The sequence below is a fragment of the Hyperoodon ampullatus genome (genome assembly GCF_949752795.1).
Source record: "Hyperoodon ampullatus genome assembly, chromosome: 10".
In the NCBI taxonomy this organism is placed as follows: domain Eukaryota; kingdom Metazoa; phylum Chordata; class Mammalia; order Artiodactyla; family Ziphiidae; genus Hyperoodon; species Hyperoodon ampullatus.
In genome coordinates, this window is record NC_136923.1 from 8862277 (window position 1) to 8882517 (window position 20241).

At 47.5% G+C, this 20241-nt stretch overlaps 1 protein-coding gene across 1 annotated transcript in view; it reads right to left on the minus strand.

Moving 5' to 3' along the window:
* Nucleotides 1-20241, minus strand: part of LMCD1 (LIM and cysteine rich domains 1) — a gene marked incomplete at both ends in the record, with an annotated part of 57076 nt that overhangs the window by 24657 nt on the left and 12178 nt on the right. The window contains one exon of the mRNA XM_079712342.1: nucleotides 4252-4340. Within this exon, the coding sequence (XP_079568468.1) occupies nucleotides 4252-4340 (89 nt within the window). The remainder of the gene's footprint in view (nucleotides 1-4251; nucleotides 4341-20241) is intronic.

The window sequence follows — 20241 nt, forward strand, 5'->3', positions numbered from 1 at the left end:
CAGCGTTATTTGAGCAGAAACTTCCAGTCCAAGTTCACATTCAGTGGGCTGCCATTTGAGACATGTTAAAATCGCAGATCTCAATGATAATTCCAGAGAAATTATCTCTAAAGATGCATAGGACCCTAAAGACGGTACAGGGCAAATGCAAGAAGGCTTTTCTTTTCGTTCTCATGAGAAAGGGTTGCTTGTTTTATGGAACTGGGGCATTTTATTCATGACCCAATAATATTCTTTATGAGCCAGTCATGGAGGAAGCTGATTCTTTAAGAAGACAGGTGAGGGCACTTTTGGTTTATGGGGCGGGATGAGGTGGGCAGCAGCAGAGCAGGAAGCGGAGAGAGGAGGACGAGGAAGGAAGTGAAGGAAAGCCCAGCGTCCCACCGGGTCCTCTGATGCCCCCAAACCTTCCATACGTGGAAGTGGGGGAGGAAGCTGCCCTTTGCTCTGCTGGTTCATGTAGACGCTCAGGATGCTGTGCGAGGCGTTGGGAATGCAGAACGCTTTGAAATGGAAAATGCTGACAAATAGCTGTTCTTTGAGATTGTGTCCACATTAGTTTTCCTTTCTTCATGCTCTTCATGTCACCAGACACGTTTCTGAGACTTTACAGATGAGGAGGACACCCCCTTGGTCCCACCCCGCTCTTTCCAGGCACCCAGATTGCAGGGGACACAGACACATCTGGAAAGATCCTCAATGGTGTCACAACGGCCATTTCTGCAATCTGTCATAGGCAACCTGGAATTATGGAAATGGCATGGCCTTGGCATCTAATCGCAGCCTGAACACTAGCCCACAGCAGACCCCTGGCAAGTTTCTTATCTGTAAAATGAGAGGGTTGGTCTATATCAGGGGTTGGCAAACTACAGCCCACTGGCAGAACCCAGTCCATCACCTCTTTTTATATGGCCTGTGAACTCTTTTGGGACACATGAAAATGATGAGAAATTTGAATTTCAGTGTCCCTAAATAAAGATTTATTAGAACATAGTCACATTCATTCATTTACATATTGTCTATGGATGATTTCCTGCTACAAGTTGAATAGTTGTGACAGAGGCCATGTGGCTTGTGAAGCTGAAAACGATTACTATCTGGCTCTTTATTTATTTTTTATTTTTATTTTTTTCTGGTACGCGGGCCTCTCACTGTCGTGGCCTCTCCCATTGTGGAGCACAGGCTCCGGACGCGCAGGCTCAGCGGCCATGGCTCACGGGGCCAGCCGCTCCGCGGCATGTGGGATCTTCCCAGACCGGGGCACGAACCCGTGTCCCCTGCATTGGCAGGCGGACTCCCAACCACTGCGCCACCAGGGAAGCCCTATCTGGCTCTTTAAAGAAAGTTTGCTGACCCCTGATCTAGTTGATGAGTTTTCAAGCTTTGCTGCACCCCCAAATCACCTGGGAGGCTGTGTTAACTTGGGGATGCCCCGCTTGGCCCCCGCCAGTTAGATACACACATCTGGAGTGGGATCTGGGCCCGGGCACTAGCGACCCTGTTCCACAGGGGATTCTCATGCACCCCAAAGCACGAGAGGCATGAGTATGTCCCTTTCAGGAACTTAGGCACCTCAGGCTGACTTTCTGTAAGTTGTCACTCCAAAAGCACAGGAAGCCCAGCTATTGTATTACCGCGCAGCCACCTATGAAGATCCTGACCCTGGAGAGAGGAGCAGAATTAACATCACAGGGGTGCCGCGATGAGGAGATTGGGGGAGTCTATCCAGAGAGACCCCCAAAGGATGTAAAATTTTGTGATTTGCAGAGCCAGTGGTCTCCCTTCCATTTTTCATAGTATGTCCCCTGCTTCCCTCAGATCAGGTTTTTTCCCTCTACTCACTGAAATTGGTGTGCCTTTAAAAAATAAAACTATTAGAATGATGGTGATGATGATGATGATGATGATGATGATGATAAATCTCTGCCTGCGAGGAAGAAGCCTTGCCCTGGGCTCTCTCTGAAAAGCTCGGCCTTCTGGAGGCCCGCTTCCCTCCGCCCTGTATGGCAGCTCAGCATCCTGTGAGGTTGGCCCCTGCGGGCAGGGAGTCCGGCGTGGCCACGTGGAAAGCGGGATGCTGAAGGCTGCTGGGGGGACCTCCCCTTACATTTCCATGATATGTTTGTTCTGAAAGTCTCTCTTGTCTTCGCTCTGTGCCCTCCTCTCTAAGTAATTCTACTTACTCTGTGCTGCGAATATGAAGACCGTTCTAATTCTACTAACCACGCGAATCCATAATTGGATTCCAGACAATTTGCCTGAAACTATGGAATTGTAAAGCTGGAAGGGGGTCCTAGGGCCCACCATCTCCAACCTTCCCATTTTTCAGATGGGAAATCTGAGGCTTAGAGAAGGGAAGTGTCTTATTCAAACAGAGTCAGCACATGAATTCTGTCCTGCGATTATTAGTTAGGAAACTTTCCCATGAAACCAGACTGGCTGCCACTCTGATCCTTTAAATATCTTTCAAACTACTGAGAGCATGAGAACTGAAGCGTAAAAACGGTTTGACATGGTTTCCCTGCTAAGGTTCTGCGACCTCACTGCTCCACGAAGCCTCAAATTTAGGTCCCTATTAAGGTTGTTCCAAGGTGACACTGGATAGGCAGGACCTAAAAGCTGCAGTCTCTGTTTCTCAAGGACAAGTTCACTTGATGTTCAAAGAACTTGTAGGATGATGAGGAAATGGGATGAAAACAGTGCTGAGAGGCTTCTGCTCCTAGCCGAGAGGAACAGTGTCCAGAATTGCCCTCCTGCCATAAACAACTAGGAAACCAGACAAAATATATCAAACACCCATTTTCAGATGCCAGATAACAGCGCGGGACTGTGGTCCTTGAGAGAATGGAAACGTTACTGCGCTGACGCCATGTGTGCATTTAGGGAACATTATCCCTCGGCTCCAAGAACTCTTGCGGGAGGCATCCTCGCTTGTCTTCAGAGAGCTGATGAGGGGCCAGCCTTGTTCTCTGACACCCTGGTGGCAGATTCAGGACCAAAGGGGTGAAATGATAGGGAGGCGGACTCTTTTCAAGGCCAGAAAGAGCTCAAGTGGCCAAAATAGATGCGTGGGGAGTTCTTCGTCCTGGAAGGACATCCTAGCTGTGGGAGGAATTTGTGCAGGGGACGGGTGTTGGGATTGGATGACCTTGACGGTCCCTGGCGTCCAGAAGACCATATGAGATCCTCCGAAGTGGGGACTGCCTGGGAATAGCGTCAAGGAACAATCTTGTGCTTGGACCACAGTACTGCATGCAGAATGGTTGACAGCATGGGATGGGGCTTCATACAGACCTGAGTCCGAATTCTGCCCTCTGGTAGCCGTTCCCCCATTACCCACCCTCAGTTTCCTGATCTGTAAAGTGGACATACTAATACCTCCTGCTTAGGGTTATTTTAGCATTTAGGTAGAAAAGATTTAGCTCAGCTCAATAAGTATTTTTTGTAACTGCTATCTCACAGTGGAAACCAACTTCTCTGAGACAGACATCTCCCCAATTTTGTTCTTCCACTGAGTGCCCAAGGCAACCCTCTGGCAGTGGAGACAAAAGCTCCTTTTTAGCTCTCATGCCCTACAGGGCTTAGCCTCTCTCTCCTAGGGCTGCAGGGACGGTCCCCCAGGCTGTGCCCTGCACACCTCCAGGGCATACGATCCACACAGATGCTCATGTGAATAGTGCCTGGGGACTGTGCAGAGCGGCAGCCCTACCTCTTGTTTGCAGAGTCCTCAATGAAAAGAAAAAAACAGCGCTGCGAGTCCAAGTCCAGCTGGATCTCACAGCCCTCCTGCCTGGATGTGAATACCAGGTCCTGGTTTTTAAGTACTGTGGACACAGTGACTGTTATTTCTGTCCCAGGGGCACTCTTTGGTCAGAACCCCAGGGGGGATGATGGCGCAGGAGGGGGAGATGAAGCCCATACACCAAACCCCAGGACAGACAGGTCTACTCAGCATGGACCAGGCACCAGCTAACAACTGTCCACCGCTTCCCAGAGCATCCTCACCGGGCTGAGCTTGGCAGCCTCCACCTGGAAATGGTTTATAAAGCCCTGAACTCCTTCTTCATCTTGGCCCCTCAAGGGCTTTTCTGTCATTTCTGAATTAAGCCAAGCAAGAAGGCATTCACCCCGGAGCCAGTCCACCAGCAACACATGCATCCTAAGCAGTCCCAGCAGAGAATGACCAGGGTTCCCAGAAAGGACAGCCAAGAAATGAAGGCAGGCAGAGCCTCTCCTGACAAACTCCGTTACCTCCATGAATGTGGCTCGAAGCCCGAACACGTCCCCTTGCATCTCAGACAAGGCACACCTCTTGCTGACTGCTGCTGGCCCAGGGACATCTGGAAAAGGAGACAGAAAAGAGGGTGTTTTCCTTCCAAATGTCTTGGACCGGGGATGCTTGACCTCTAAAGACTTGGCATGCCAGCGAAGCGATTGTGTGGGGTTCAAAGGTCTCAAGATGAATAAGCCATCACTTTACTGTTTACCAGGAATGGAGGAGACCAGTCGGGAAAGTGGCCATGGGGTAGGGAAGTGTGGAAGGGTGGAACCTTCCCAGTAGAAATGCCCTGGGGCTCATCCGCCCCTTCCCCCACCCTCACCCGCTCCCCTGATCCACTTGTCACTGGAATGGAATCTTCCAGTGAGTGCCTCCTGTCTCTCATTTATTTGTGATTTATTGATAGGGTGTGATTAAACCAAAGCTACAGGCACAAACAAAGGTTCATGCTGCCAAATGTTTATAGCTCAAAGCATAACTTAAATATTTTGGTAAATCATGGAAAATCAGGAGCATTTGAAATCTGGTCGTCTTTTGGAAGGCGAGCAACACATGAGACAGGTTATATTGTTCATTACCAGCCAAAGGTAACCAAAGTGCATTGGCTGCTGCTGGCTGATGTATTTAGACCCAGCCGGCTCTCAAATGGGGTCTTCAAACCAGCAGCATCACCAGAAGCCTGCAGGAAACGCCCCACCCATGAGGGTCTCAGCCCTTTTGAATTAGAATCTGCACTTTAACACAATTCCCAGGAGATTCATATGACATGAAACTTGGAGAAGCAGTGGGTTAGTATATGGATCTGCCAGCTGAGAACTTGACCTGACTCTCCACTGGGGGTGGGCGCTGACTTGGGAAAGGAACCACATGTACTAGGATTTTATCAGAAGCAGTGTTCCATCAACTTGTGGGATAAAGGGATAAGCTCATTCAACAAACTATTGATTCATTTAACCATTTATTTAGCATCTGCTATGTGCCAGGCACAGGGATACATGGTAAGAGTCGTGGTGCCCTAGAGGAATGCACAGTCTAGGGGGAGATGGAGAAACACATACTTATCCCCTTTCCTGGGAAGGGATTAGTTTGAGGCAAGGACAGCTGCCTGTTGTGTAGTAGAAAGACACGGACTTTGGAGCCTGAGAGACCTGGATTCCACACCCAGCTTCGTGACTTAACAGCCGTGTGGCCTTGGACAAACGGAGCCTCAGTTTCCTTACCTGTCAAATGGGTACAGAGATAATGCATGTAATGTGCCCAGCCACCTTAGCCGCTACAAATGGTAGCTGCTATTACCTTGCACACGGACTTTAGGAGCACAGAGGAAGGTGTTAACCTGAATGGGAATTCCAGACAGGCTTCTCAGAGGCGGTGATTCAGGATTGGGGCTGTGCAAGGTGAGCAGGCAGAAAAGGAGGAGGAGGAGGTCCTAGCAGAAGGGTACAAAAGGGCTGGATGGGTAGGGTGTCACAATCTGAGCACGCTCTGTGGGGCATGACACCTCGACTCTCCCTGCTTGTAAGTGGGGAGAAGACAAGTCGTGAGGCCGACCTCATGGCTAGTGTCAGAATTCAAAGAAGGACATAGGAAGAAACAGTTATGCTTCACAATATTTCTCTTCTCCCGCCCAAGTCTTCCCGCGATAATACCCAGCTCCACACCTCTTGCTTGGTGACTGTAGTTTATACCACGTCCTCAGACACTTCGCTGTTCTGTCTAATACACCTTCACAGCCTTGGGAGTAAGAGCCATGTGGCACGTATTTGAAGGGATGCATGTTTATATTTGTGCCTATTCAGTGCTAGATTCATGTTAAAATGGAAAACCAAGACGGTGCTCACCACCGTCTCGTTGTCTGAGCTGCGGAACTTTCATTCGTGGGCAGAACTTTGGTCCCTAAAGCTGTTGGCCTAGAAAACCTTGCCTCTTGTTCCTGACACGTTGGATTCTACTAGCTGAAATACAACGATCCCATAACACTTCATGTTTAAGTGATTTGAAGTTTTGCAGGGAGGTGTATGATTTATGAATCAGGCTTCATCACTGGATGGTTTTAGGTTTACCTGGAGGCAGCAAAGCCTGAAACAGAAGAGCTACGCAGGAGAATTTCCTAAGTGGCAAATCACCCCGCCCACTGGAGCACTGTTCTTCTAACAACTGTCGGATTTAACAGCCATCCTACAAGGGGATTAGCCCTGATGCTTGGCCGGGAGAGCGGAACTGCTGGCTCAGGGTTTGGTTTAGATGCAAGGCAGCCCAGTACAGCCAAGCTCGGTCCCGTGGGTCGGGGGGCTGGCCCTGTGGTGACAACTCTGACATTTATTAGCTGTGCAGCTAGAGGCGAGTCGTTTCCCTGCCCAGCCCAAGGTGGTCCTCTGGGAAATGAGAAAACTGGCCTGGATCGGGGTGGCCCATATCCTGTTGCGTGGAATCCTCGTTCTGTGGGCTCTTGCAAAGTGGCTTGTGGCGGAGGTCGGAAGGATTATATGATCAAATAAAAATGGTGGATGCTGGATGGACCGGGGTGTCCAGTGCCTTTCAAGAGCTAGCTTATGACAGAGGCAAGAGAGATAGAGAGAAGGCAGCTGTTTCAAGTCAAGAGGTCCGGGCTTCGGGGTCAGAGGTCTGGATTTTCATCCCAGTTTTGTCCCTTTCTTCTGTTAACTTGGGCCAGTGACTGCATTGCGGAGTCTGTTTCTTCATCTGTGTCATGGGGACAATAAGAACCACCCTGCCCCCTGGAGTCACTGAGAGGGTTCAATGGGCTGCCGCACGGAAAGGGCTTAGCATGCACTTATTATGCACTGAATGTTTGCTGTTGTCAGTATACCTCATATAAACATACTCTGAATCAGATGTTCTCAAAAACATTTTTTTTCCCAGCTTCAGAGTTCTAGGCAACTTAAGAGGAACTACTTTTCTAGCTGCATACCCCGTATACTTTGTTATTACCTACTTTGTTTCATGATTATAAATCTTGCCTCTCTCACTGGATGCAGGAAGCAGGGTTGGGCTGAGTCTCTATCCTGCTAGTGGGACAGTTTCCATGGTAACAGAAGTCCGTGGGTGAGAAAAATAAATGGCCTTGCAAGGAAGAAACCAATTTGGGCCATCAGGCCACACTTGCTGCCGGTTTCCTGGTTGACAGCTTAACACAGTAAACAGCCATTTGTCCACTACGTGCCATTCACCAAGGAGGCAGACAGACCCAGCTCTCCCCGACACAGAAAATGACCATCCTGTTTATCGACGAGGGGAAAACATCAGCCAGAACAGGTGTTTCAAATGAGATATTCCGGTTTGTAAACAGTGGGTTTCTCTGATGTGGACGCCATCTCAGATGAAAGATGGCAAAGTGGCTCACAGTAGCTGAGAAGACAAGCGCCTGAAAGGAGCCACCACTTAAAAAAAATGGGTTCTTGGAATACAGCATCCATTCTGTCCTTTTTCCCGAGGGGAGGATAAAGTGTTTGGACAATTTTCTTTGGCTCGGGGTAGTAGGATGTGGTTCATCTGATGCTGTGGAACTGAATGGTGTCAGGGACTTAAAAGGACTTGGATGAGACCAGAAGCCCCTGGGACACAAAGGGTGTGGAGCGGCAGGACCTCCTCCCTCCTCAAGCTTTTACCTTCAGTGAACCCCAAGGGAAGTCTGAAAGGGGAACAGTGCCACCGAGAGCAATGGGGGGCTGAACAGGCCCAGAGAGGTTATGCCTCCGCTTCCAGATCCAATAGCCAGCGAGGGAGCCAGGAAGTGAAACCAGGCAGGTGTTACTCCTTCGCTCTGCTCTCATCTACTGTTCTGTGGCACTTTCCACCACAGGTACAGCACTTGAGAGTTTACAAAGTGTATTCACATCCCTTATCTCACTTGGTTTTCACAACAACCCTAGGATGTCAATATCTTGCCTTTGGCTCAGGAGAAAAACAAGCTCACAGAACTGATAGGATGCGATGCTCAGGACGTGAGTCACACTCATGTCTTTGGAATCTAGATCCTGTGACTTCTTACCACACCGGGCGTCTCCAGACCCCAGACAGCCTCCCACGAGCCTAGCCTTGACTCGGGGCCTCGGGCCACTTGGGTCCGGGCGGCGTTTCTGGAGGGATGGGAGGTCCTGGAAGGGTCAGGGGCAAGGGCAAGGTCACGATCACCTTGGTTCCAGGATTTCTACCAATTAACCCTGTTCTGCTAAATAAAGTATAGATGTTCAAGGCAACAGACAGGCTTAAGTGGGAGAGGTGGCAGCCAGAGGAGAAAGAGAATCAGAACCACGGGCAGTGCCTATGGGAGAGAAAGCCAGGCCCTGGCTTCACCTAGTTTATCTGCCCTGCACTGGAAGCCTGAAATGATTACTGGTCACGAATGCATAGGACCAGGCCAGGGAGCTGGCACTCACTGAAACTCTGACTGAAGTTTACATTTTAATTTAACCCATGCACTATAGGCAATGTTAAGAAACCTTTTCTAGATATTTTGGGCCCGTACACTGACTTCTGTAATAGCTCACATAAATATACAGTTACAAATGCAATCCATGCCAGGAAGGAGAAAAGGCATGTGCCATGAGATTGTACTTGAGTAGGAGGATTTGACCTAGTCTGTGTGTGTGTGTGTGTGTGTGTGTGTGTGTGTGTGTGTGTGTGTGTGAAGCAGCGCTTCTCAAGTTAATCAGACACTCTGATTAGCATACAGATTACCTGGGATCTGGCTAGTGTGCAGATTCTAGTCTAGCAAGTCTGGGGGGAGCCTGATATTCCATAGTACTCCCGACCTCCCAGAGGAAGCCAATGCTGCTGGTCTGGGGACCACACTTTGAGTAGCCAGGGACTCCAGTGGTTCCCAGACTTGTCTGCCCATTAGAATCACCTGGGGATCTTTTCACACTTCCAAAGCCTAGGCTGAATCCCAGAGCAGTTTAGCTCCAATCTCTGGGGATGGACCACGGGCTGTAGGCATTTTTGGAAGTTCCCCAGGGGATTTTAATGTGAAGACAAGTTTGGGAACATCCAGGCCTCACCACTGGGCCCTCAGCTGTCCAACGTGGACTTGAAGGCTCTCAGCTCCTTGGCTTAATGTCTCCCCCTCTCTTACTCCACTCGCAGACCACCACCCCCTCCAATGTAAGTTTTTACAGGCCACCTGAATTTTATTATTGTCCTTTCATTTTGGTCCCATCTGCCCTGGCACAGGCCTGCCTCACAGGCTTCCTTGCCAAATGCAGTAACTTTCTTAACAGCCAGGCAGAAAGGAAACCACACCCTTCCTCTTCCTTTAAATTTCACTGGCTGCCTGAAGCCCCTCGGGGGCTCTCACGGATCCTGAGACCCTCTACCAGGCCTGAGGTCAGGGGTGGTCCTCCCCCCACCCCCGTCCACCCGGAGCCAAAGCAGGGGCTGAGGGGTCGTGCCAGACGGAGGAGCCCAACCTGGCTATGGCTTCAGGTCTTGGCCAAGAGAACCCTGTTTCCCCAAATAGGAGAGGAAAGACTGGGATGTGTAGCCCAGACCCTGGCGGGTTCTGTCTTTTATTCCCTCCGCCTTAAGAGGACTGGCTCAGAACATGGTAGCAACAGACAAGAGTGTGCAGAACCAAATGCTGGCAGTCTCTCCCCTTTTGCAAATTTCCATCCTGTGCCGTCTGACCCACGCTCTCTGTGATGACGTGTAAGTCACCACGGAGACAGGTTTGGATAAAGTGCCCCCTAAAACCACAGCGAGTCCCAGAAGCAGGAGCAACATCCTCGTCTACATTAGAGGTCATATCTGGGGGCAGAGTGTGTGTGTATGTGTGTGTGTCCAAATCTACTGTTTGTCCCCCACATTTGCTCCTTGGGAATTTCTCTTCCTCTGTCTGGACAAGCACGGATGTGAAGAAATCTCTCCAATTAGGAAAAGAGACTCTCTTTTCCTAAATTGTGCAATGAGAATAAAAATGCATAGACTAAACAAACTCAGATGAGCCCTACTGATCTAGTGCTTAGAATTCTGTGCATGGAAAACTTTTCCTTTTCTCTTTCTGGTTTTAAAGACCAATCCTATTTAAAGTGACAGAAAAGAAAAACACTGGGTGGGTGACGAACTGACTGCAGAAGTGGCTGAGTTGCTAGTATTTTAGGGTAAATACTCAATTATTTTTCCTATTACATGTGTGTGTTGAAGTTGATCCCATGGACTGGCTGTGGTTGGAAGAGTTAGTCTGATGGATTTAGCTCAGGATGTTAGGAGTGTCTGGGGTCCCAAAGAAAGTTGTTGACAAATGCCCAACAAGAGTACTTTTCACTCCTGTGAGAAATGGTGTTTCATCTGGGTTTTGTTTTGGTTTTGTCCATCAAGATAGTTTGTACAGGTTCAGCTCTAGGAGAATTTGGGTTTAGTGTAAAATATACCATGTTCTCCTTTGCTGTCCTTTTTTTAAAATTTTTTTTAAGTTGAATATAGTTCCCTGTGCTATACAGTAGGACCTTGTTGTTTATCTACTTTATATACAGTAGTTTGTACCTGCTAATCCCAAACTCCTAATTTATCCCCCCCACCCCCTTCCCCTTTGGTAATCCCAAATTTGTTTTCTATATCTGTGCCTCTATTTCTGTTTTGTAAATAAGTTCATTTGCATCATTCTTTTTTAGATTCCACACGTAAGTGATAGCATATGATTTGTCTTTCTCTTTCGGACTTGCTTCACTTCATATGATCATCTCTAGGTCCATTCATGTTGCTGCACATGGCATTATTTCATTCTTTTTTATGGCTGAGTAGTATTCCATTGTATATATATGTACCACATCTTCTTTATCCATTCTTCTGTCAGTGGACACCTAGGTTGCTTCCGTGTCTCGGCTATTGTAAATAGTGCTGCTATAAACATTGGGCTGCATTCATTTTTTGAATTAGAGTTTTCTCTGGATATGTCCCCAGGAACTGTCCCCTTTCTCTCAATACCTCCATGTTTAACAGGTACAATTAAGTTAAAATCAGGGTGGCCAGGAAGGAGCATTGATTTCACGGATGCTCTAGAGCACATGAAAGGTGAACAGGAAGCATGGTGGGCCCAGGCCCTTTGTGGGGTGAGGGGCCTGCTGCTCCTGTATCTCCCACACCAGCTGTCCCTGAAGTGGGTCCCAATCATCTGCTCAGGCTCCTCGATGAGCATGTTCCAGGCAAGTTCTAGAAACCACCATCCAGTTCCTCTTCTTGCTTCCTTGATTTTCCTAGACTAGGTCCCCTCCCCCCTTAAGTTCCTGACCGCCATATACGACCGTTTACGGAACATTTCTAATAGTTGTAATCACTTACTTGGTTCTGTTCCCCTGCGGGGGAGGAAATGATTGGAGATCCCCATGGTTCGCATCGTGTGTGAACAAAAAGGGTTAATCTGGCTATGAAAACCAAGTCGGAAAACAAATCCATATGTGGACAGGGAGGTATAAAATGAAAGCCTTCTCTGTTTAAGACCCTGCTTTTGCCTTCCCTCCCCCAACCCTTGTCAGACAAGCCTCACTGATTTGAGGCTGGTTCCAGAAAAGCACGAATGCCCAGACCCCCTGCCTTTGGGGTGGCTGGTTCTAAAACCGCACTCCACCCCCAGAGCTGACCCCACGCTCAACCGGCTGCATCCTGGAAGTTTCCCCCCCAATGAAAAACGAATTATTGCCGTCGTGATTGCCTCAGCTATCTGGCCTGCTTGGCTGAGTCTATTAGTAATGTCTGCCTTGTACCACATCATCACTTGGCAGGACGGTGCGGACACCGAATGCTCAGGCAGCCACGATAGGGGATTATCTACCCCTTTTTTCTCTGTCTTCTTTCTGTCTGCCTTTTCGATAAATTGACTCTTCTGTGTTTTTAGCACTTTCATCAAAAAATAATCCAGGAGGCGACAAGACTCAAATCAGTACATTTTTCAAGGGTTGGCAGCTCATGGAAAGGCCTGACAGGAAGGCTGTTTGGACTGAATAGCTGTAGCAATTCTATGAACCAGTTGAAGTGGCAGGGCTCCTCTCTCAGCTGGCACCGCCAGAGCCCTTGCAAGGGAGCAGCCTTGAAATATTCGCAGAGTATCTTTTATTACCTTTCACAGGTGATGGGGCTGGGGTCACTTCGAAAAAGAGCAGTACTGAGGGGGGCAAAAAAGTCCCATATCCTAAACTGAGCCACTGACGGCTGGGGGGCTGGATCTGTGTGACAGCTATGGAAAATCTAGGGAGTCGTCAGCCCCGGCCCAGGACTCTGACTCCTTTGTTTAACATTCTATTGACAGGGCGGAAAGCAAACCAGCCTCTTGGGCTGCCAGCTTCTTGCTGAGAGCTGATGTTTACGTGTGGTTGTATCCAAAGCAGGTCCACAAATCTTCTGTATGAGGGACCCTGCTGGACTCAGGTGATAGGATTTTTAGGACTGAACTCTTATTCCCCTTTGACTCTAGCTCCCTTTCAACCAACTGCAGACGATGCCCGGGGTACTGTGCATAGAGCATCGCCAAGCACAGACAGATCAAACCAGCCCAGGGGGCAAAACCCTTCTCTCCCATTTTTGAGAATTGCCCGTTTCTAGAAAAGCTCGCCCATTATCTGAACATGTCACTGGCTGCTTACTTAGTCAATGTGAGCAGAGGTCCTCCTACCTCTCGCCCCGCCCAACCCCCCAGACTTTTTATGGACCTTTTGAGACACTCAGCTTCCCAGAGCATGCGCACCGTTTCTTCAGCTGTGAAAGGGATTTCCACAGGGCAGGAGCTGACCTGGCATTTCTTGCCTAACTTAAGTGTTTCCAGAGGCTCCGACACAATCTTTTTTTCCTTGGAGTTGTCTTTTTTCTTTCTTAGATAGGCCCTGCCAGCTCTGGGGGAGATGTAAGTAAAGCCACCAGCCTCGCTCAGAGTTATCCAGTCCTCCTGGGAATCTTATTTACAGGTTTACGAAGTAGCTCGGGGGAGTTGAGATAAAAGAAAATAAAGTCCTTGCGGGGGGTCTTTATCGCCTCCCACCCCTTTCCCAAATGAGAGCAAGCTTGGTGCCCCCAGGTTACTCTCGGAAGTGAAAATCTCACTGGCTGCGTGGTTCTTAGGTTTGGACCCTTAATAGACCCCTCCTCAAGTGTAAAACTGTAAGCTTGAGGCTGGCAATATTTACTCATTATATCTCTCCAGTTTTACTACGACTCTCCTGATTTTAGAGGCCTGTTGTCTCAAGAACAGCTTTCTATAAGGATGTAATTTGGGGTGTGTGGTTGTGTGCCTCTGAATTCTGAACTTGCAGCATCACTGAGCTTTCCAAGGATAACACACTGTTACTGGAGTCCATTTTGGAAATGGGGGCGGGCCACTTAGCAAACCAAATTGGAGAATTTTTTATCTTGCCTATCTGAATCTTAACATCTTAAAAGGAAATGTGCGTGTAAACTTACAACACTTACTAAATGTCTGAAGGCTTTGCTTATATAAATGATTCCTGCTGGGAATCTCACGGTTAACGTATAGGACAAGGGAAGCATTGAGGCACACGTTTCCTTCAGCCAACACTGGTGCCTTGATGGAAAAAAGCACTTGTGCTTTTGGGCGGTGTTCTTCATGAGACATTTTCTTGGTTTAAATCAAGTATCCTTCTTATAAATGACTTCTCTCTTCTCTCTTTATTGCTATTAAAACTAACATTAAATATACTTTCAAATATTTCATCCTTTCCCTGATTTTCCCCCTACATAAAGCACTAGTTGTCCATACTCTATAGAGTTGAATTCAGCGTTTACAAAAACCTGACACAAGAAAAGCACTGATTCTTAGAAAGGGAAACACCTTAGAGAGGATTTAGGCCAAGTTTTTCACTTTTATGAAGCAGAAATTAGCAGATGGTCATTCACTTGGCCACTTTTCAAGGTCCCACCTTTGAAGGTCATGGAACACAATGAATATGTAAAATCAGAGATACTGAAGCCAAGTTCCTTTCCAGAAAATTATCTCTGGAGTAAATTTAGAATTATTCATTTAACCATATGCCCTAGAAGAGATGCCAAATTCCTCTATACCTCTAAGCCAGCCCATACGCAGTTCCCTCTGCTTGGACCATCTTCCTCATCTCTCTCCCTTCACCTAACACACTCCTGAACCTCTGAACCTTTAGGTACCCCTATTACAGGGTCTTAGAAAAGCCTGTATCTTATACTTCTTTGTGGTACCCATCATGATTATAATTATTTAATCATGGATATAACTTTTTTTTTTTTTTTGCGGTACGCGGGCCTCTCACTGTTGTGGCCTCTCCCGTTGCGGAGCACAGGCTCCGGACGCGCAGGCTCAGCGGCCATGGCTCACGGGCCCAGCCGCTCCGAGGCATGTGGGATCTTCCCGGACCGGGGCACGAACCCGTGTCCCCTGCATCGGCAGGCGGACTCTCAGCCACTGCGCCACCAGGGAAGCCCTGGATATAACTCTTTAATGTCATTCTTTCCTGCTGGGCCGTAAGTTCTATGCGGGCAGGGTCCCTGTGTGTCTAGTTCATTTCTCTATCACCAGTGCCTAAGGCAGTGCCTTGCACATAGTAGCTCCTCAATAAACATGGGTTTCAATAGCTTCCTTGGTAATGCTTTCAGTTTTGCCTTTGAGCAATGCTTCTTGGTGCCGTAAAAGCTAACACAACTTGTCTGCAGGACAAGTTGGAAGAAGATCCACCCTGGTTTCCTGTGGTTTCCAGAATTCTAGCCTCCCCTGGTCCCCCAACCCGCCCGGGCAGCCCTTCTCTGCTCCCCTCATTTGCTCCCCTCCCCCCTCCAAAGTTCCAGCACTGGCTCTGGTCTCCCCTTGGTTCTCAGGATGCTTCTCTCTTATGCATCAATCTGCTCAAACGGCTTCAACTCTTCCCTCCGGCTCTTGGCATCATTTCCAGGAGCGTGTTCAGCTCCTGCAAACTCTCTGTGGATAGACTGATGGAATTGCCAACTCACCTCCTTTGCCACCCAAACCCACTGGTTCCCCCACGTTTATGGAATCCCTGCTCATCCAGTCACCTGGACCTGTGGTCTGAACCCTAGTCAACTGCTGGAAGAAATGCTCTTCTTACCGGGCAGAGGCTGGCTTTTCCTCCTTGAGGGGCCCATTTCTAGTTTGTGTCACCCCTTCTGTAGTGGATCCCAGAAGGTAGGAGACGTTGCCCTGATGGGAGGACCAGTTTCTGAATCTTCTGGAAGGAGACTCACTAGAAGGAGAGAGAGTCAGACTTCTCTAGAGAAACTCAGAATGGAGCAAACGCCGGCTTGTCCAGGAAATAGAATATATACAAGCACGGGGAACTTGTGAAAACTCAGGCCAATCGGGAGAGCCATCAAGTTCTGCAGACTTTCCTTGGCATTTCTGGCCTTGGCCCATTGCTTTGGAATAGCCCTTCCTCTGATCCTGCCCTTGATATGATGCGCCGGCGGAGTGCTGGCGGAGCACCATACATGTTGGAGTTGAACCTGAACTCTGGCTGCTTTTCTCACTGCCTGTGTGACCATGGTGAGCAGTTCCTGCTCTCTGAACCTCGAGTTTTTAAATGCATCATCTTGAAAATGGCTAATTCCTACCAGCTTCATGGGGTTGTTGTGAGAATCCAATGTGGTAATTTATATGAGATACTGAAAATTGGAAAGTGCTGTAGAGATCAGGTATTATGAAGTATTAGGTGTTTATGAAGCCCTACGTTCCTTCTTCCTAAATCCTATCCTCAGTATACCATCTGTGTGATTGTTTACTTATAATTTTTCTTCAAACAGATCACTTTTAAAAAACCTGTTTCTTACAAAAAAACCTTTATCCCTAAAACGTATAAAAATAGGAATTAAGCCACAGACATAGAAAACAAATTTATGGTTACCAAAGGGGAAGGGTGGCGGGGAGAGATAAATTAGGAGTTTGGGATTAACAGATATATACTATTGTATATAAAAGAGGTGAACAACAAGGACCTACTGTATAGCACAGAAAACTATATTCCATATCTTGTAATAACCTATAATATAAAAGAATCTGAAAAAGAATATATATATACACACACGTGTGTGTGTATAACTGAATCACTTTGCTGTACACCTGAAACTAATACATTACAAATCAACTATGCTTCAATAAAAAGTTGTTTGTTTTGAAAGAATAGGAGGTAGCCATAAAAAATACAATAAACATGAAACAACAACATTAAATTCTAGCTAATACTGTTGCCGTTTTAAAGCTCTGAACCTGAGGACCACTCTCCATCTGTTCAAAGTGACACTGGGCAAGTGATCCAGGTGTTAAAGCCATTTTAGCACCAGGTGCAGACTTCCTCCTGGATATAATCCAAAGGATGAAAGAACTGAAAAGGGGGACAAATTCTGCCTAATGTGATTCAACATTGTTAATGCATGTCTGGGTACCAGCTCAATTCATCTGTGATCAACAAGTTCATGGCCCATCGTTCTGGAACCCTGTAAACATGTTCGGTATAGACGAGAAATGGTTTAGAGGGAAGACGAGGACCTGAACATTTAATTCATGTTGATCACGTTAGCTGTGTCACTGTGGCAATTTACTTCATCCCTGTGAACCTTAGTTGACTCATCTGTAAAATAGGACTTGTGTAAAGATTAGGAAAAAACTGTGTAGCACAATGCCTGGCACATAGCCTGTGCTTGATAAGTGCAGTTAATAGGCCAAGTGCAAGGGCAAGGCTTCTCTTTATGCCCCGTATACCAAGAGCAGAACTGGTTCAAGTTTCTGGTGATTTGGTTCCGAGGAGTATGGAATGACTAATAAAAGTGAGGAGAAAACTTGGGGCCATTTTTCTACTCGCAGAGTAAAGAGGAGAATTAAAGTGATGAACTGGACCATTCAGATTTTCAAAAGATGGGGAAAAGAGCAGCCAACAAAGCAATTTCACCCAGCAGAGCTTTGAATAGGCTTATCTCCTCTTTCAAAAAAGAGTTCACGCTCAGCACAGTGTGAAAGGCTGGGCTAAAATTGTAAAGTACCGAGAGGTGTTGATATTAAGCATTTTTAAAGAAGGGAATGTCCCGACTCTGAGCCTTCAGGATGAGAAGAAATATGATGGGTCCAGGGCCCTTCTCAGAATTGCTTGCACTTCAAAGAGCATGTGCTTGGCAGTGATTCTGCCACTTTCCTGAGTTTGTTAACGTGGCTGAGGGAAGGCAAAACTCTTAAAATCCACACAGATGGAACTCTTCCACTGGCTCTATTTTGGTATAAATATTCATTAAGGACTAGAAACTTAAAGTAGATATCAGCCTGAGCTATGAGTGGTTTGGACGAAATTTCAGCCAATTTTCAGTCGTCCCCCTGGATCTTATCTCTCAGGAGGGCCAACCCTTCTGAGATGAGGCTGCCGTTGTTTAGAGGTCCCAGCCAACTTTCTCCCCAGACCAGAGAAATCACTGGAGTTTGTTCTCAAGAGACTTCCAGCCAGAAACAGGGGGCCTCAAGGTTCAGATGAAGGTTTCAGTTTGTTGTCTGAAGGAAGGAAACAAATGAAGGCTTGGCCCATCTGCCATCTTAAAGTCCATCCTTTTATAGATGCGTTCGAAGGAGGATCATTAAACTTGGGGCCAGACTTCAAAAGTTCCGAGTCTGCTTTGGAACGGTGCCTTCCCCATCCCCCTCACTTTCATTTCTTTTTCATCTTAAGATCCTTCCGCAGTACTCCCAAGGAGTCTTCCTCCCACTCATCTGGCCCCATTCCCACCATCTTGCCAGTTCGGATCGTGGTCCACGCATCAGAAGGTTTTAGATTAAGCAACGTGTATGGGGCTGTGGAAGAGGTTAACAGTCTGACCTACTCTCTTCCATGTCTGTCTCTGTCCTCCGACCCCATCTTCTCTCTCCCCCTTTCTATCCTCTCAGGATTCCTTGTCTCCGTCAGGAAGGAGAACCAACTTGCTCTCAATTCTTTTTTTTTTTTTTTTGCTGTACGCGGGCCTCTCACTGTTGTGGCCTCTCCCGCTGCGGAGCATAGGCTCCGGACGCGCAGGCTCAGCGGCCATGGCTCACGGGACCAGCCGCTCCGCGGCATGTGCGATCTTCCCAGACCGGGGCACGAACCCATGTCCCCTGCATCGGCAGGCGGACTCTCAACCACTGCGCCACCAGGGAAGCCCGCTCTCACTTCTCTTGATACCTTTCCTTCTCTCTCCTGTGTCCTGATTCCATCCCATTTCCTTTTCTGTCCATAATATTACTGAGCCCTTACTGTATGCCAGCCTTTCCGAGGTGACACAAAGGAGAATTAAGGCATGACCCCTGCCCTCAAGGAGCTTAGTGATGGAGGATGTAGGGACAAAAAAGATGTTATGGGACAGGAGTTAAGCGGGTGGGACGGTGATAGCATGTGTTCCAGGACCATTTGGGAAACGAAACGTCCATTCAGTAGGAGAGCAAAATCCATGCTGGGAGTTCAGAGGAGAGAGAACTTTGTCTGCACTGCAGGCTTCACGGAGGAAGGCACTGAGGAATGGATGGGACTCTGGCCCACGGAGAAGAAAGCCTTTTAGTATGCAAGTGAGGAAGATCAAGCGTTTTCAGGGACAAAGTGACAGATCAGGTTGGGGTAAACAGAAGGTTGTAGTGATGGATAAGGCTGATCAGGGCCCCATCATGTAGAAACTTTAATGCCAGACTCAAGTCACTGGAGAGATTCTAAAGGGTCCTAGGGGCAGCTCCCTGGGACAAAGCTGTCTGTTAAAGTGGTACCTCCCCGGGGCTGAAGCAAGAACTCAGCCCTCAGCCTCTTTGTCCCCACATCCTTCAGCTTGAATATGCAGCCCTTTCCAGTTATTTGTCAAATATCGTCTTGATTATTTTCTAACAGTGCTTCAAGGTAAAATTTACATGCAGTAAAAATTCAGAAATCCCACGTATTCACTTGAGTACTTTATATGTATATCCCCTGGGACCACCATCCAGATAAAGAACGCTTCCTGTGCTCCAGAAAGTTCCCTCATGCTGCTTTCTAGCCAATAACAACCTCTTCTTAGCCACTATTCTGACTTCCGTCACTGTAGATGGGTCGTGCCTGTTTTTGAATCTCACATAAATGGAATTAGACAGTAGGTCGTCTTTTGAGTGTGACTTCTTCTGTACAACTTATTTAAGATTACCCACGTTGATGCATATATTAGTAGTTGTTTTAATACTAGGTAGTTTTCTGTTGTGTAGATGTAAAATAATTTATTTATTCATTCTCCTGTTGATGAAGGTTTGAATTATTTCCAGAGTTTGGCCATTGTGAATAAAACTTCTCCAACTCCTCTTGTCCAAATTTTTTGGTAGACATCTGTGCTCCTTTCTCATGGATATAGACCCTGCTGGGTCACGGGGTAGGTGTATGTTCAATCTTGTTAGAGGTTACCGAACAGTTTTCCAAAGTGGGTGTGTCATTTACATTCTCCCTGGCAATGTATGTGAGCTCAGCTGCTCCACGCCCTTTTAACACTTGCTCTTAAATTTATTTTATTTAGTTATCTTTGGCTGCGTTGGGTCTTTGTTGCTGCGCACGGGTCTTCTCTAGTTGTGGAGAGCGGGGGCTACTCTTCATTGCGGTGCACGGGCTTCTCATGGTGGTGGGTTCTCTTGCTGCAGAGCATGGGCTCTAGGCGCACGGGCTTCAGTAGTTGTGGCGCACGGGCTTAATTGCTCCGCGGCATGTGGGATCTTCCTGGACCAGGGCTCGAACCCGTGTCCCCTGCACTGGCAGGTGGATTCTTAACCACTGCGCCACCAGGGAAGTCCCTCAACACTTGCTCTTGTCAATGTTTAATTTCATCATTCTGTAGGGTGTATAATGCTATCTCATTGTGCCTTTAATTTGTATTTTTCTGATGAGTCATGAGGTTGAGCACCTTTTCCTACACTTATCAGCCATTTAGACATCTTTTTTTGTGACATGCCTATTGAAGTCTTCACCTATTAAAAAAACTGGATTGCTTTTTCAAAATTATTGATT